The following is a 13,332-nucleotide window of genomic DNA, read 5'->3' on the forward strand; positions in this document are numbered from 1 at the left end:
TGGAGAAAATAACGGATTAAAAGCCTAGAGTGTGGGTGTGTGGTCTGTAAGCAGATTAACAAACAAGAATTAAATGCACCGCAAGTCATAATTTTGCTGCATCAGTCTTTTTGGTACTTACTTTCGTTTGGTTTTCGTGATTTCATTAAAACCCAAACACGTACTGTTCTCTCTCTTCTTCCCCCGTCACTCCTTGTGTATTTTCCCCTTCTCTCTGTTGTGCTCTCCCCTGCTGCTGGAGGAGAAACTCAGTGTTACGCATGGCTGTGCGTTGTTGTCTGTTTACTCTGGTACTTAGCACTGAATTTTCAATTGCTTTTATGTCAGTACAACGGCATATTAAAGTGTATCCTCATTTGCCTCGTGGAAAATGAGTTAAGCATTACTGTTGTGTAATTTTTTGATAATTCAATTGACCGTTGACCATTTATGTCATAAGTAGCAGAAAGGAAAGGATTACAGTAAATTAATTATATTTCATTCAGAATAAAGTTGAATTTTAACGGTGATGCATGACAACAAAAGTGAAGGTCTACAAGACAGTTGTGAGACCAGCTATGATTTATGGCTAAGAGGCAGTGGCACTGTCTAAATAAGAGCTGAAAATGCTGCGATTTTTGTTGGAAGTGACAAGGACGGACAGGAGCACTTTGGAGGGACAGCTCAGGTTGAAAGGTTTGGAAAATAAAGTAATGGCGCTTTCACACCAGAGGTGTTTGGTCTGCTTTAAACGGACCGGAGTTTGTTTCCTTGGATAGTCTCCTTTGTTTGGACAGGTGTGAAAGTTCATCCGAATTCTGGTGCGGCTCAAACAAGCGAACTCTGTTCTGCCTGGAAATGTGTGTCTTGGTTCGCTTACAGTGGCAAATGCAAACAGACGATCCACCAAACTAAAGAGAGGAAATGAAGCAAAGAAAAAATATTTGCATATTTTAAAATTGGGGCAGGTCTGCAAAATAAAATACAAGACAACATTTTTTTAGTTGATTTTGATCATTATTCATCATTAGCTGGTCTCACATTGGCTACAAGACTGACAGAGTCCAGCTTGCAGCAAAATTAGGTTGTTGAGAAAAGCCCCAGTTGGCAAAAGGGAATTTTAAACAAAATAAATCAGGCTCCAAAATTGAAGGTAAGATATATGAAGGGGTAAGATTATTCCCTTCCCTAGTGGTGTTGTAGTGACCCTCTAAATGTGTACTGCTGGGTGATTCTGTGTTCATGTGTCAGTTCCATTCCCTTGGGCAGAAATGAAAAGTCCATAACACTGTCTTTAAAGAAAAAGATTCAACAACTACTGCTGAAGAAAACCTTGTTAACTCCTCTCCACTGATGTGTCCCAAGAAGATATATTGATCTGCCAAATTACATTCTACTCGAGGCTTGACCTTCATTACTAATTGGTGACTAAATGATTTCAAAGCTAGCAAATATCATTTGGAGACCAACAGTGTTCATCAGGCTTATTCGCATAACTTAATGACATCAATAGAAACACAATGTCGCTTTGTCCTGCAGACATAACAGATCACCTTCCTCATCACTGTCTCTTTGTTGTCCAAGTACTTTAGCATTCTTTATTTGAACACATACAGTATGTTTTTTTTTCTCTCTCTTCACTAGAATAAACGCCCCTGAACAATTTATTTCCCTGTCAGTTCACAAGTTTAAATTTAGTCAAGCTTTATTGGCTTCCTGGCACCCAGAATGAGGTGGATTGGAAGAAGTCAAAGCTTCCGGGGCTGTCATTCAAAGTCCAGTCGATGCTGAGTCTTTGGCTGTTGAGAGAAGATGCTATCCTTTCTCGTGGCTTCACCTTGAGGCAGTGGACTGTGGCATAGCCCGGCTCTTGCTGCTGCTGCCACTGCCGCCTGCTCTGAAATGGTTGCTGAGTGCTGAGGGAAGACATGTGGTGAAAATACAAGTATAGTTGTTAAACAGCTGATGGAGGTTGACTTTTTGAGACCTGGAGGGAAACTGTGGCTAATGTAGTGACTGTTTTTCCATCCACATGATTTTTACATAGTAGAGTGTGAGAAAAGAGACGTTATAAAACAAACAAAAAGAGAACGTTAAAGTGGTGGCAGTGGGTTTTAAAAGGCCAGTGACCCAGTGAGTGCCTGTTTAGTCGTGCATCTGTTACCACAAAGTGGGAGCAGCGCCATCTTTGTTTAGGTAATGAAGTTCACAAGGTTCATTGAATGCACCTCCAAGCCCAGCACGGCTGCGGGCTCCGGCATTCTCGCCTCGGCCAAAATGAAACCAACGGTTGACTTCTAATGTGTACACGGCCTTTCCACATCTCTGAGGTCATGAGGTTTCGGTTGTTAGCTCCAAACCAACAAGAGTGAAATAAGACAGCCTCCTGCTTTCGAAGATTCATGACCTATCTTTCTCTTACTTCAAGGCATGAGTCACTGCTCCCTATGGATGTTGGAATCTCTGTGCCCTCACTATTGTGACAGTATTTGCCAAAGCCAATTTAATTTAAGTCAAAGTTCATAACATTGTCACAGATATGCTTAGATTCCTGTGGGCAAACAAGATACTGTACCTTCTCCGGGATTTTGCTGCTACTATGCTATAAAATTGTTAGTGTCCTGCAGAAATTTCACTGCAGCATTTTCACTGTGGGAAGCCCTGGTGGAAATGAAAACCCTCTCAGTACAGGAACAGTACATGACTTTACCTACTGCTGACAAATGTTTTTTTTTTTCCCACAAACCCACTGCAATGGTATGGCCCTGAGGTTGGTTCAGCAACTGTTAACCTGCAGTCACCTGTGATATCATCCAATTTGGTATTTCCTTTGTGATTTCTTATTCACAGAATTTAGTATACATATTGGCCATGTCATTTGTCATATTTAGACTTACTCATCATCAGGTTTTGACCTTGTGGCTGACTAATTTACATTGCACCGCTCAGATGAAGGCTGTTTAATAAAACATCGCCACTTGAGGCCTAACCGTTCTCACTCTCCTCTTACAAGTCCGTCTCTCATTTATTCATGAATTCATGCAATCATCTCCCATATTCTCCAAACCACACTGCTCCTAAGAAACTGCCCGTCAACCGAGAAGGGAGAGGAAGAGATGAAGACAACGGAAAAAAATCATACACAGACAGACACTGTCACTGTCTGCTGGTCACCTGTTATTATACCCATGAGGACACTGAAGTTATGTATGTTTCTGGAGTAGGTGGGTGATCGAATCAGCCTTGAATTTGGCCATTGCAAGACACGTTATCTCTGCTTCAGAGGTCTCTTCTGTGGTCCTTTGTCTACTCCGTCTTTCTCTCAAGTCTTTTTTTAGCAAAGAAAATTAACATTATACTCTCCTGTCCTCCTGCATCTCTAGTTAGTGTTGTGTGTGTATGTGTTTTTTGCAACCCTGCAGACAAATTGTTGTTGCCTCATTAGCAGCAACACCGTTTTAACATGATTGCAATCACAGACTGACAACACTCACCAGTGGAGGAACAGACCAACGCAACAAGAAAGGCAGAAATTAAGAGAAACAGGGAAAGAAGTACATTTCTAAAAGCACTGCGATGTAGAACTAAGGGGTTTTGTCCAATAAGTGCATTTGTGCATGTTTGAGCTTTTACCTTGAGCCCACAAGAGGAGAGATTGAGAGGGAAAGGAGAATACTGAAGAATATCATAAGAGGCTGATTAGTGAAAGTAGAGGCAAATGTTGCCATGTTCTCACTCACACACACTCAGTGTGAGCACTCTGCTGCCAAATAGCATACAAGGTCATTGCAAAATGATCGCCCCCTTTTCTTGACCTCTCAAGCACACATGCACATGCTGTCCTCTTCTTTTTCACATTTCAACTTTGTTTCTTGTTCTTTCGTTTCCTCTTTAAGTTTTGTACTAACTCTCTGAATAGATCATTTAATGTCCCTTAAATATATTTGTCTTATTTAATTGTGAAAAGGTTGCAACCCGCGAGGGATGGATGTATGGAAATCATTTTAAGAACAGAACTTTAACCTTTACATTACTGAGCATTGCAATGATTTCTTGTCTTAAATGTTATTCTTCTTCTTTACACATCATCCCTTTGTCTTTCATTTTCTGATTCTGGTGCATGCAGTAAACTGTCCCACATCAAGACTGGTGTTTGCTGCTGATGATGCAAAACTACCACCACCCGGTGTCTGCGTGGCAGTTTGCACAAGATGGCGTTATTGAAAGTAAAGATTGTGGAGTGTAATAATACCCGTAGTGACCCAGCTTGCCATTTCCTTTTTTCACCGCTGTCTTAATACAACAGTGTTTGTTGACAGGTTTACCTACAGCGCAGTCACCCAGACATTTTAGTAATTCACTGTCTTGCTCACTTTGAATACTGCTGTCATATCCGATGACAGTATCTTTAATCACTACTTTGCACCTCCCTGCTGCCCATATATTTCAATTATGATCACATCGAACAAGACCTGAGCAAAAATTGATATGTGCATAATGTATTGTGGAATGAATGTGACCAATTTCAGCACGCTGACAGCCCCTATGAACACAGTCCATTGCACACAGAGCACAGTCTGTCCTGAGTTATGCCCATATTTTATTCCTGTAGTAACATCTGTCACCCAGGACCCGAGACATCTGCAGTCTGACGCCAAATATCGGAGAGATGGTGACCTTCAACGCCACAGCTTTTCATAGTTTGTCATATTCAAACGTGTTGCTCCTCCGTTGTCTCAATCTGTCTTGCTGAGCCATCACTCAGCTCCTCCTGCTGTCTTCCCATGTGATTATTTTTCTAATTCTGTGTCTGATATCTCTGTCACCCTCTGTTTCCCACATTTGTCTCATTTTGTAGCGACATCAATTTTGGTATGTCTTGCTCTGATAGTGGAGATGACCATTGCAAGCAGCAGTGATTAACTAGCGGATGGATAGATGGATGGATAGAAGGTGCTGCCATCAATCTGCAAAAGGCATCTGGTATCCATCTGACTATGTGTGTGGGGGGGAGTTTCATATATAAATAGTCATACATACAAACTTGCAAGTTTTTCTGCCAGCTATTTGTTTGTGTGCTGACTGTTAGATAACTGTATAACTTGCTCATATGCTCAGAGACTGTTTGTGTTGATGCTGTATGTCTTTCCGCCGCACAGTGTGTATTAATGACTAACTGTTTGGACGCGACAGAATAATTAATTGCCACAGACATCACGGTATGATGCGTGTAATATGTGTCAACCTGCATTGTCACTCATGAAGAACTTCCACACACTGTTAACAAGTTGTGATGTGCCCATGCAACCCACAAATAACAAGTGTCATACAGTAGATACACAAGCAACTTTATTAATGTTTCTTCTTCTTTTTTATGCAGGGGTGCTATGGAACCTGTCATCATGTGACGCCCTGAAGATGCCAATAATTCAGGACGCCCTGGCAGTTCTGACCAACAGTGTCATCATCCCCCACTCTAACTGGGACTCCTCCCCCAACCATCATGAGGACCGGAAGCTCCATCTTCATACCTCCCAGGTGCTGCGCAATGCTACAGGCTGCCTCAGGTAAAAGCAACACTCTAATTATTATGTTTCCTTCTCTTTCTCCCCCAATCATAAGAACAACATGCCATATAGATATATAATTAAGATGTGATTGACTTCCGGCTATGATAGCAGGGGATAGCGATGCTGAGGGTGAAAGTGACACATTTTTTTTTACTCTTAAAGGAATACTTCACCGATTTGCATTTAGCTTTGTATTACAAAAATCAAAAATACTACCCCTATTCTAGTAATATTCTAGAAAGCTGAATGCAAATCGGTGAAATATTCCTTTCATAGTATTTATTCTTTGTGTTTTACTACCCTTCATTTCAAAGCTGCAGTGCATAACTTGTGGTGATTTTTATTGTTGTCGATGCCATTATTCTGCCTTTGTCTGGTCGTCAGAAGCATCGTTAATCTGGCTTTGTGTACACCAGCAGTACATTTATCCTGTCAAACGGCCCATCGACAGGTTTTTTGGCATCAGAATTTGCTTCTGAACTTTTCGCTGGCGCTTCTCTGTGCTTTCAGTCTTACATCAACCTGTTTGCAGCCGACTCGCTTCATGCTCCCTTAATGTTGCTGTTGCTTTTGTGTGTCTTGACATTAAACTAATTACTTTCCTGTGTTTAGTGCAGAGAGAGTCATGTGGAGCTGATTGATTAATGAGCTCTTAATCAGCATTGTGTGAGCGGTTTAATGACGGTTTGAATGTAATGGACATTTTTTTTATGTTAAAAGAGGTGATGCACTACAATTGAGTCCTAAGGGTGACAGGGTAAATAAAAGTCATATGATAAAGTTATCTAACAGTGTGAGGTGGCAACATGAGAAGCAGCAAATTAGCAGGTGCAATAGAAAGGATTTAATGCGTCCCCCAGCGACCCGTGACACGTGTCCCAAATCACATCACCACCAATCACCTGCCATGTTGCGTGACCAACAGGTGCATGCGGGCTCTCTCGCTAAATGCTAAATGCCCTGGGTGATGCATGTGGAGCCTTCAGCTGTGACTGCACCATGTGCACCACCTCTCTGCTGTCTGTGCACAAGCCTGTTACTGCAAAGCTCCCTCAGCTCAGTGTTTCAGAGCGAATAGTATGCTTACAGGCAAACAGGCTCAGTGAACTGGAAATATTATCATTAAGTATAAACAAGCAGAGACATTGAATCTAGAGACTCTTCAGTGAACATTGAAATTCATAAATGGGAGGTTTTTATCTTGTTTTATATATTTGTTTTTTGTTGTTTCGGGAGCCAGCCCTGCAGCACTTTAAGACTGACTGCCACTGAAGAGAAGCATCAACAACCACTACTTTCCTGAGCAGCAAAATCATTTGTCTGTGTGTGTCGGCTGCGGACGCTGTGTTGTTGATACATCTCAGCATCTTCTGCTGTTTTAATCTGCCTTTAATTCTATTAGAAGTGGCAAGCTGTTAGATTCATGTAGCTTAATATTTGATGTAAAATCAATGGACAGCTGCTGTGGTGTCCACGGACTTGACATTATCAGTTATTGTTTGTATCAACAGGCTGTAAATTACCTGGTTTGAAATTATTGGTTTCTCCTGGCACACATACCCATGCATGCATACATACCTGGCATCCTTATTTCAATTCAGTAATTGTATTATATTTTGGGACTAATAACAGGTTATCTAATCAGATTATCTCTTAATCTGTCATGATTGTCTTCTTCCCTCTTCTTCCCTATAAAAGGAAAAATCAGACAATTAAAATGTTTGTGTGTTAATGAGTACATCTGAGCAGTCTACATGTAGGACACACATTACTCAAGTGCAACTTTTCCAGTTTTCAACTTTGTATAATCCACTAATTCACCATGGTTTTATTCGACTTTGCAGTAAAGGCTCTCATGCACATGCAACGTACTGTACATTCATACATGTATGTTGGATCTTTACTGTTTGATTAGCACATATTTACATTTAATATAACCACACACCATAAAAACACTATCCTATGCACAGTTGTTTCTCTTCCTCCCTTTCACTCATTTACCTTTTGCTAAGTTATGCTAGTAACCATAGCAACAACTTCCAGACGTTTACCAATACATTGTGTGTCAAGTCTTTCTTGGTGCATTGTGCTGATATAATTCTCTTCCTTAGTTGTTAAACCTTGAAATAATAATAGTTTGACTGTTACTGATAAACTGCAAAAATAATTAAAGTGTATCACATGAAAATGTCCTCAACATGACGCTCTTTTCAGTAACTTAGAGTTCGAAACCACCAACCAATCAGAGACTACCCAGCTAACAATATTTGGTTCCCAAAACATTACTTTGTCACAACCTTCATACAACCTTTACACAACGTTCTCTATAGGTTCCAACAACATTCCCCTAACATTACTTTTCTACAACCTTAGGACAGGTTTAAGGCAGGAGAAATACAACAACAGTCCTCCAGGAAAAACAGCAGTATGAAGTATAAAATAAACATGGTGGACAACACTGTTTTAGTAAAAGCCCAGTGGTCAACCTGTAGACAAGAAACTGATTACTTCAAAAAAAAAGAATTACGTCTATTTGTCACATCTCACATGTATGATAACAAAAGGATTTTAAGACTCCCGATCATGTCGTGTGAACTCAGGCTGCGCAGTCAATGACTCACCGGTACTGAGGTCATAAACTGCACCAAGATGGTTCTCCACACCATTATATTACCACTGCAAGCCTGTTGACATAGGACAAGTTAGATTTACTACTTTTATGCTCAGCACTGTTGTAAAGAATGATTATCGTAGCCTTAATGTCAGCTCAAACTAGGCTGATGTCTCTCCTCAGGGAGCCATATCCATTCACACAATTTCTTATTTTCTACAAACCATTCTAAACTCAGTAGACTGTGGTGTGTGTTTGAATCCCAGGAGACGCGCTCAAATGACACCACAACTGTAGCAGTTACTGTCATTTGGACATTCACATTGTCAAACTTTCTCATGTTTGATTTTAACATTAACTGGCACGACTGGTCAGTGTCTGCATGATTTGCACTGATGTCACTCGATTGGTTGTGTGGATGAATGCATGGTTGAAGCAGGGACATGGGTTTTCCTGAAAGGTGCTCAGTGATTGTTCATAAATGAACATTATAATTGAACAGGCAAAACTACCTTATTTGTAGAGGCAGCAGATTTGCAACAAAAATAGTCACATGACCATTAAAATACTGTAACTATTTACTTAATAATATTATATATTATTTAGTTTCTACTGTGCTATTGGGACTATTTGGTTAGCATAAAAAATAGCTTTAATCTGATCTTCAAACCCATAAACAATGTGTTTGTCATACACACACATCAGCTCCACAGAGGGTTGATACAGCGGGGAGGAAAACTCCATGTCCACATCGGCCATCAGTTTTTGGGCTGTGGAGTCAATCAACCACCAGCAGCTTTTGGATGAATCCTCACCACTGTCTCTGGAAGGCTCCTCTCACGTTTGTTTGAATGGTATCTCCAATCCTTTCTGAAGATGTCGTGAATGTTTTTGTACACATTTTATATAATTTTGGGTGCAAGATGCCGATTTGAGTGACACGTATTTGCACGCAATTAATATACCAAAACAAAGGCCAACATTGCTAGTAGGATTTTTTTTCCATTTGTGAACACCTGCTTGCACAATTGTTTTTAATAAGTCTCAAAATCATGCTGTTATCAATCTTAATCTCGTAGTCTTTACTCTTTGTTGTTCTGCACAGGAGTATTAAGTATACCACCTTTGATTGCTGTTCAAAAATTTTACGACAGCTGGCAGTGCCAGGTATTACTGTAACTTGGGTATTTAACTGATACTGTCAGCACTTGGAGGGGAGAAATCCAGTGTCGGTGTTTGTTATAAACCCCCGTGGCTCTTGTTGTCAGCATTCTTCATAGCACAGCACAGGAACTGCCATGGGGGCCTGTGTGGTAGGACATGATGATTATACACAATAACTCAATATCATAAAACACCTGTACAAAATCAGTCCACTAATAGTTTTTTGCATTTGCTACAAATATGACATTGGGGGATTTTGTACTGTATTTCAAAGCAGTGCTGATTCAACTCCAGTATTTTTATAAGCCTCGTATGCATTATTAAATTTGCATTCAGATAGCATTGTATGGTGAACTGCATCAAATGTGTCCACCTGTGTGTGAATAGAGACTGAGAGCAGGGCACACCATAGGTTATTACAAACGTAATATAAGATTATGATGTTTTCTAAGTTAATTTACACATTTTGGTAGTTGATGACGCAGGCTTTGTAAAATAGCAGTTCAAAAGTATTATCTTACCACCTGTATGTCTTTAGGTATTTATATAAAATAAACTTTGTAAATAATACATTAAACAATGAGCATGATAGGCCTGCACATACAGCAAAATAGTGTCTAGGTTTTAAATGGATTTTGTTTAATATAAGCCTCATTATTCTGGTGCTTCTAGCCTATTGTTTGTATTTGTATGAAAGCAATATGTATTGCTTTATGTATTTAACCTTTAAGACTAAGTTGTCAGTTTTTGTCTATAATGTCTGTGGACTTTCAACTTTTATGTCGGGTTTATTGATTCCTAACTCACTAATGTGGAGGTCCTTCTGTGTGTCTGTGTGTGTGTGTGTGTGTGCGTGTGTGTGTGTGTGTGTGTGCGCGTGCGTGCATGCCTCCATAGATACGGGAGAAGACAAACGATGCTGTCAGTGTGCTGCTCCATATTGTGAAGTTAGAGAACAAATTGTAAAAGCTGGTAGAGGAGAGTGTAGGACCAGAGCACAGCAAACAATGGCGAAAAAAGTTGGAAAGATGAGAAGAAAGAGATGGTAAAATGTGTGAAGAATGTGACAGAGAGACTAACAGGATGTCATAGAAGGGAGCTGAGACACACAAAGAGACATGAAGTTGTTTCTGCAGCTCTCCAGGGTTATTTTCCATCTCACTGTCTGTTCTGGGAGGTTAAAATGACACAAGGCCACATTGTGCAGGTCCCAGTGTATCTCAGCTCAATTTCAGATCTCTACCCTCTAATTATGTGTGCCTGTGTGTCCCTGTAATGCATTCATGTTACATAACTTGTCTTTTGTTATTTGCCCTTAAATACGTGAGTGTTTGTATTATTTCTGATTATTTTAAAAGGGAAACAGCATAGTAATGAACATTAGTATACACATGTAAATATGCTGCAGTGTGCAGACGCTGCTATTTTAAGTCCATAGTCCCTGACAGAAAATACATAAATGTTTTTTCCAAGATGATACAGACAACATAAAATACAATTCACACATAGTTCATTAAAGGGCAGTTCATAAAAATGCAGTGGAAGTTAAATGCAGTAACTGAGCCACTGTATACGGTTGGTGTAAATTTCTTTGTGCTTTGTTTGTGGTTGCAGTTTTTTTATATATATATGTGAGCACACACATAATGTGTGGTAATTGAAAGGTAAATGTATTAAACTGATTTAATCATAGCAGCTATGGCCAACATGAAGGAGTTATGGATGGTAATGATAATGAACTGGTGTCAGGGCTACAGTTGCTTGTCTTGTTGTCCCCTTTGTTCAGTGTTGCGAGATGTACGATAACTATCGCATGTGTACGATCATTTCACCAACTGTATGATTTCACAAAAGGCCAAATGTGCGATAATGTCTCGTACAATCCCGCAAGGAGCAGCAGTTATTGTTAGTTTTATCAAGTTTTATCAAACTTGACTATTTTAAGGAGTGTAATTACATTATTATATTATGTTCCTGGGTTGCTTTTTCACAGATATGAGTTGTGTACCTTCCGTAAAAAGCAATGACGCAATATGTAGACCTTTTGGCTTTTATTTTGAAGTGTAAGATCGGATGTGGTTGTGGTGTGACACATAGCTTACGGTGTGGTGCACATAGCATAGTTTTGCTATTAAATGTAGTATCCTGGCACTTTTGCAAGTTGTTTCAGTGTGTACGATAGTTTTTGTCAAAATGAGTCATTAGTCATGATACCTGAGTGACAAATGAGCAGAATAAAATGAGAAAACCAAAAGAAATCATGCTGTATAACAAGTACTATATATATTCTTCCTCACTCTGATGTTTTATCTGGGTTTTGTCCTGGAAGTTAAAGCAGAGACAGCTAAAGTGGATATCATCATTAAAAGGCGGACACAATGAAACCTTCTGTTACCTTGAATATAAATACGCATTTCTATAACTTGGCCTTTGTAAGTACACTACGCAATAAAATATATAACATTAGCGTCATCATTTGTAGATATTTCAATGCAGAAAGTGCTTTATTATATCTGTAATGTGTGCCCAATTTAAATGTGAGCCGAGCAGCTAATGATGCAGATGAACCCATATTGTTGTCTAATCAGGAGAAGGTAAGCATTAAGGGCTACTTTCAATTTACACACACACACACACACACACACACACACACACAGGTAGACACACACACAGTGTTATCAGGCCATACACACACGTTGTCCTGCAGAGGAGTTTCCATTGCCTTCTTTCAGGTGCTGTTTACCTCTCAGCAGGTTGTTGGTTATTTGCCAAGCCAGAATGAAAAAGCTGCCACCTTGATGCTGTTCACTGTTTGTGAGTGTGTGTGTGTGTGTGTTTGTCTCTGTACTTATCAGGATCTCACACCCTTAAACACTTTCAGTTTGTTTCCTTTCAGGCACCCGCAGATGTGTGTGAGGGAGAAAAAATGATGAGTTATTAGCTCAGTCATGAATAAGGAAGGTTTGTCGTCACAAAACCTTATTCGTTCCATCGATATTAATGGGTTTTGTGTGCGTGTGCATGCGCCATCTGGTGATGACCCTCACACGTACGCACATGGTCGGACATTTGTGCGGAGCCACCACACACCAGCTGTTTGACACAAAGTCACTCAGTGGTCATTAGTTCCTTGAGCAACATCAGAGAGCCATCTGTATGAGATGCATGTTCACATCTACGCTGTACATGTTCCACGAGTTGCCAAGAAGCGAAAAGCGACTGAAAGTGACTCACTGAGTGACACTACGTCACATACTGTTGCAGCAATGAAAGGAAAATGAATGTCAAATAAAACTGAATAACTCGTCTAGTTTCCTTTTATGCCATATGGTTGATGGAAAAAAACATGTTAGTGGATTTGACAGCAGCATCTGCAGATAGTAGAGATTTTTCTCACATACAGTATATGGGGAAGATACTTTGGAAAATATCAAAATATAAGTGTATTAGTCTCTCTCCAGACATATACAGTATAAGGATGTGTATTATAATTACACATTATTTTATGACTTATGACTACAATTACAGCAATAATTTCTAGTAGTATGAATCACAATACACCCTAAAATATAATGGAAACTGCATGGGTTGCAGATTTTTTTCTAAAAAAATCATTTTTGGTGCAGTGGACTGTTGCTAGACTACATGAGGTTTATCAAATTACTTATATGCACATAACTTTCACATAACTCTTGTTTCATCGATTTCAGTAAGTCGGTGATCGGAGGTCAATTGGAGAGGTAGATTTATTAGTTTTTATTTATCTTACCTTTATTTTACCAGGAAGTATCTTGTGACAATAATAAATCCATACACTTAAGACGTTATAAAATCATTTAAGTCCAGTTTTGGTCCAGCGTAGGAAAAAGCCAAGTGGATTTTTGGGAATTCTAAAGAGGAGCTGATGTGATGAGCGGGAACATGAGGTGACACAGATATGGGTGTAGTTTGCCCAATATGGCCTTGTAAATAATTGTAAACCAGTGCTGTTGCCTCCATAAAGCGAAG

General features: G+C 39.7%; 1 protein-coding gene across 1 annotated transcript in view; it reads left to right on the plus strand.

Moving 5' to 3' along the window:
• ctnnd2a (catenin (cadherin-associated protein), delta 2a) overlaps window positions 1–13,332 on the plus strand; it is a 151,373-nt gene that overhangs the window by 94,704 nt on the left and 43,337 nt on the right. The window contains exon 14 of the mRNA XM_044035173.1: window positions 5,360–5,546. Coding sequence (XP_043891108.1) covers window positions 5,360–5,546 — 187 coding nt within the window. The remainder of the gene's footprint in view (window positions 1–5,359; window positions 5,547–13,332) is intronic.

This window comes from Solea senegalensis, linkage group LG1 (assembly GCF_019176455.1).
Source record: "Solea senegalensis isolate Sse05_10M linkage group LG1, IFAPA_SoseM_1, whole genome shotgun sequence".
NCBI lineage: Eukaryota > Metazoa > Chordata > Actinopteri > Pleuronectiformes > Soleidae > Solea > Solea senegalensis.